Source organism: Gadus chalcogrammus, chromosome 13 (assembly GCF_026213295.1).
Source record: "Gadus chalcogrammus isolate NIFS_2021 chromosome 13, NIFS_Gcha_1.0, whole genome shotgun sequence".
In the NCBI taxonomy this organism is placed as follows: Eukaryota; Metazoa; Chordata; class Actinopteri; order Gadiformes; family Gadidae; genus Gadus; species Gadus chalcogrammus.
This window is the reverse complement of record NC_079424.1, coordinates 21,588,497-21,593,979: the sequence shown is the minus strand read 5'-3', so window position 1 is coordinate 21,593,979 and position 5,483 is coordinate 21,588,497. Positions and strand designations below refer to the sequence as shown.

At 40.9% G+C, this 5,483-nt stretch overlaps 1 protein-coding gene across 1 annotated transcript; it reads right to left on the bottom strand.

Annotated features, from left to right (window-relative positions):
• Positions 1–2,462: 2,462 nt before the first annotated feature.
• Positions 2,463–5,196, bottom strand: LOC130402339 (uncharacterized). The gene is made up of 5 exons (XM_056606489.1): positions 4,641–5,196; positions 4,376–4,501; positions 4,175–4,252; positions 3,636–3,704; positions 2,463–3,485 (listed from the first exon to the last, which is right to left on the bottom strand). The coding sequence occupies exons 1-5, from the start codon at positions 4,840–4,842 to the stop codon at positions 3,289–3,291; spliced, it is 672 nt and encodes a 223-aa protein (XP_056462464.1). The 5' UTR covers positions 4,843–5,196; the 3' UTR covers positions 2,463–3,288.
• Between the last annotated feature and the right edge of the window lie 287 nt (positions 5,197–5,483).

Genomic DNA, 5,483 nt, shown 5'->3' with positions numbered 1-5,483 from the left:
TGTAAACCAATAATAAAATAAAAAATACAGGCAGATTTGTTGAATTTCAATGTCAAACAACGCACTTTTTAAACATCTGATTGAATAAGGCTACAAAATAATGTAGACCGATGTAAATATTAAGGGCAACCATGACTGTAGTATATAGACACTCATATCTGGTATAAATACTGATTAGTTTCCTGTTACATAAAATGAATAGGGGTTTAGAGACAAATGGCTAATTTGCAGCTTTTAACACTATAGATGCTTGATAGTGGGCCAAGAGATAAAGTGGGGCCGCGTTGCGACGAAGCGGCTGCATTATTGCCCGACAAGCATGCTGCCCCGTGATTGGCCGGCCCAAACGGCCCACGAGAGGCCGCGGCCCCTCTGGCATTTGCCCGAATGCCAGACCCTCCAGTCCATCACTGTCAATGAGTAATATCACCTTGTGCGCTTTTAAATAAAACTTAATTTAACCTTATATTAATTAGGGATGGGTCAGAAAGAATATTAGATTATTCTTTCCAGAATCAAAGTCGATTTTTAATATTTGGACCGTCAACATTGTTTGTTTGACCGGTTGCCATGGTTATCTCCGTGTGGTTAATTTGCAGTTGCGGTTTTCAGCGATGTTATCAGCTTACTGTTACATTAAACTGTAATCAGAAAACGCGGTTATATGCTATATACCCAATAGTATTTTTGGTATAAAGGCTGGGACGAATTTCAAATGATAAATATGTACACTCTATGTTGAAAGTATAGAACGTCGAGATTCCCATTGAAACGAATGGCGCGGTGACTATACTTCACAACGAGAGCTGGTACATTGTGAAATTTAATTAAACTTTAATCCGGCAACGCGGTAATACATACAGATTGCGGTTGAGGTGACGAAATATTGGACCAATGTATTGCTTGCATAGTTACATCAACTCAAGTATAATGATGAACATACCTCCGCTTGTTCTGGCGTGTGCTTCTCCCCAAGGGCACTAGTCTTGTCGTCTTTGCGGGAAAGGTAAGGCTGAGGCAAGTCCATTTTCCCTCGTTGTGGTATGATTGTGGAGGGGAAGGAATTATCCCTAAAATCAGCCTCGAACAAATGTGAAAATACAAGACGCCTATGCGTGGGAATCAAACAGAATGATGGTGGTCCACCGAATTGTCCTTTGAAGAGTTGCCACGGTGCCTGTATCTAAAGAAAAATAACTTCACTAAATACCGGCATTCAGAAATATAGAGTTCTCCACTCACTACTACTCCAATCAATTTTGGTTATGGCGATGTTTCGAACCGTACCTGTCAGAACTGCATGGCAACAGTTACATACGGGTTGAAATCGTGTATTTGTCCGAATCAATCACGCAGCATTATTCGCTGAACATTGCCAGGGGGGTATACCACGAACCTCGCTGAACATACCCAGGCTTTCTTGGGAAAACCTGGCTCGACAGAGCCGCAACTCACAATCAGAGTTAAATGGTACCACGAAGCTCACTTTGGATTCAATTAGTTGAACCAGGTTTTCTGCTTTAGGTTCAGTGCGCGTTCACTTGAAAGGGGCATTTTTTGCGTCATTTTTCTCACCTTTACGATAGATCAAGCAGTCTATATGCGTATAAGTGAAAAGATTATGCATATTGTCTATAAAATAACTATGCCAAATTCAGAATTGTTCGCCATTAATCCAAATAGAATGATGATGATTTAAAAATGCATAAGCAACGTCCATCCTGCCTTATTCTATCATTTAGGGAATTCACTTTAAATACACCCTATGTAAGAAATGTAGCATGTGGCATGTGGCATGTTTTCAACCGCTGAGAGTTAGCGGCTGTAGCGTAGTGGATTAGTATAAGACCCGAACGTCAGCGACCGGGGGTTCAAATTCGCCGGTCTATCATGCATTTTACCCCCATAGATGTGGTGCCAGCACGGCCTTGAAAATATGGGTTGAAATTTGAAATAAGCACAAAAATATAATTTCATAAGCTTTAGTGAATAAGTATTCCATATGCATGAGAATTGGGACTTTTTAACATAGCTTCACATAAATTCGCGTCACTAGGGAGTCGAACCCCCCGCGCAGAAATTCACGACTGACGCGCAACCTCCACTCTAGCACTCTGTCACAGGGACATAATGCGCAACAGTAAGCATTGTCTACATAAGGTCCAAAAGGACGATCAAATAACGAACACCCTCTGATGAGAATCTGTATCTCTCATGAAGAACCCCAATTTCGTTGTTTGCACAATGACAATAAAGTCTGAAATCGGAATATCGTCAGACAATGCCAAGGGATCGGTTCTGTCCCGTAAAACCCTCTGTCTCTGGAGAGACGCCTGTATGAGAAGTGCGCCGAGGTCCACGGGAACACCCACAAATGGTGACGCCAATGTCAGAGGAGGGGCTAGGAAGCTGCGCACGCCGATTTAAGTAGCCGATCTCTGGCTAGACTAAGCCGAAAAACTGCTCCCGACCAGGTTTGGTTGCGAGCATAAGTCACCATGGTAATACAGCGACGCTAAAAGAGATTGGGCTTGGAGCTCCAGGCTTGGAGCTCAACATACCTCGCTAACCCTCTAAGCGAGCTTCGTGGTACAGGGCCCAGGACTCCAATGTTGTAGTAGTCTTTGCATGCATAGTATTAATATAATGCAAATTTGTTATCAGCCAGCTATCGCTTCGGATCGGATATATTCGTTATGTATATATAAATAAATAAATAAAATAATAATAATAATAATAATAAATCTATTTATTATTATTATTATTATAAAAGGAGTGTGTGATCAGGAAAACATGAAATGTCAGGACATAAAGTCACGTGACCGCAAAGTGTTTGAAAGTTCTAAATGTCACCGCAAGTTGGCGTTCACACAGTTGAGCAAAAACGTACACACGCTTACACCAATATCACTTTAGCATGGTCAGAAAAGTCAGAACCATGATTTTGTCCTGACATTTCCACATGTCCTGACTTTGTTGGTGTTTGTCCAGACATTTGTCCCAACTTTTCATGGAAACAAACACTGGGGAAAAAAAATCCTTATAATAGCCATCTATTTATATTTTACTTAAGTCCTTTTTTTCAATTAAATGAAATTTGCCCACATATGGGGGCATTGTCAGATTTATATTACTTTTGGGACTAGCATACACACACACAATTTTTTTCTCATCCAAACTAACAAATCAGGACAAAAATTAAATCAGGGTACTATGGGTACAACTTAATCAAACCATGTCGCAAACAAGTTAATCCAAATGAATGTTTTATTCAAGGTTTCATTTAACCTACTGGCACATCTTTCGTTTCAGGGCAACAATACGGTTGTTGACGTAGTACTTTATGCTCGACCAATTCCGACTTTTCAGTGCTACGGGTTCGCTCAACAGACAAGACATGCATTGCCTCTTTCCAGGAACTTTACATCCCCTGATGTGGTCCATTAAATGTCTTTCAATTGCTTTGACTTCAGCAGTATCTGCACCTGGTATGAAACATACAACAAACAAGAATGTTTTCGCTGGAATTGTGTAGATACCTCAATTGACCATGATCATTCAAAGCCATAATATACAATTGACCTCTTTCAATTTCTAAAACAACTGTCACTGTTACTCTGAATGTATTTTATTACTTAGTTTTGTGTGGCTCATGGTGGTTTGTAGGGTGGAATCAGGACTTTTCTCAAGGTTTTTCTGGGACCCTGTGAATAGATAAGGTACATTCCCTTACCCTAAGGTACATTTCCTTACCCTAAATATGGCCCAAGTTTCAATCTTTAACTCAAGATGTGCATTATTGAATGTTAAACATACAATTGTTTCAACATAGCTTTTGAAACTTGTACCCTGTTTGCGTGTATATTCATGTTAGAAACACATACAATAACACTACAGAATACATCACAAATAAAATATAAATACAAATATCACTGAAGTGTAGAATTTGTGTTGGTACATCTATACTCTGTAGCAGTGAGGAGGACTCCCTTGTTATAACTTAATCTGCTACTTTAAGTCAGTCACTATCATGATGACCCCCCCCTTCATGATTACGCCCAAAATATATTATCTCTATAGTTCAAGTAACACTATGTAAGACCGGGCCTCTCAACATTTACTAGGCAGAATACCAGCTCTTGGGGTTTACACCTAGACTTGCTCCCCAACTCACGTTTCCGCCCTACACCTTGAGTCCTCTCACTGTGCATCGCACGCAGGTCAGCATACTCCATCTCATCACTGGAAGAATCTAACACATTAAATAGGATCATAAGATGGCGTCACACAATTTAACTGAAAACCTTAAGTTAGACCTTTACCCTCTCAAATAGACAAATACCAATTACAAGTAGCTCAAAAACGTTTTGATTACCAATCAGGTTGTCATCCTTGGAATGTGGCATTGAAGAGGATCCTTGATTCATTTTGTTCTGGGTCTGATGTAGGCCAGAAAACCCCTCCTCATCGCTGGAAACACCACTGGACATGTCTACCTCATCTAATTTGACAAAGCACAGGCCGCTTTGTTAAGTGACACTTACACAAAGTTTTAGGCATGATATGACTTTATGTATAGTATCATTTTAAAGTAAGGTAAACTAGTAATGAGAATCAGGCATATTTCCCCCCAAAATTACCTTGTGGGTTTATGATTATGTCATCTAGTCCTTCCCCTTGCAGCTCTGGCAGTCTTCCCTTTTCCATGGCAATGAGGATTTTACTGACTTTGGCCAATTGAAGAGTGCTCTCTGGGAGACGGTAGAACTCCCGATGAATTCGAATGTCGTGCCCAAGAAAGCTGGCGAGTTGATCCAATTCATTTTCTTTCATATTGAGCATGGTAGATAAGGTGGCAACTTGCTTGCGTAGTTTGGTAGAAGAGAGGGTACCTGGGTTTTCTGCACCACAGGCCCTTGCATACTCACGAAAACAGCAGCTGGACGAGCAAACAGGTACTCATTTTCCATGGGTACTCCACATTTTGCCCTTTCCTCAATGAGGATGTCTATGGCAGAAACCATATGAGGGGCAAACAGAACGGGGACCTTTCACCCTCTTTTCCCACGTATTTCCACCCTTTGAAAGTAGTCACAAAGCTTATTTTCATAGGCACTGAGTCCCAAAGCAATGTCTTTATGCATCTGTGTGTGATCCCTAGAAACATATAATTTCATCATCATTTTTGAAACCTCACCCTCCCTTCTCCTGTTAAACAGAATGACCTGGGTCAATGTCAATTTTGAAAGAATGGCAAAGTTCCTGGAATTTGGCTCAACCTGCAGGGCACTCATTGCATTTTTCTGTTTGGCGGCAAGGAAGGAGTGGAGCTTCTTGACGTCTTCTGTGAAAGGCAAGACTTGAGGCTTGTTCCATTTAGCTTGAGCAAGAGTATTCAGTGCCCCAGATGAAATGCACTCATTCCATTGTTTATCATAAATTGTTGAGAAGTTGCGAGCAGACTCTGCAACCTCGGCATTACC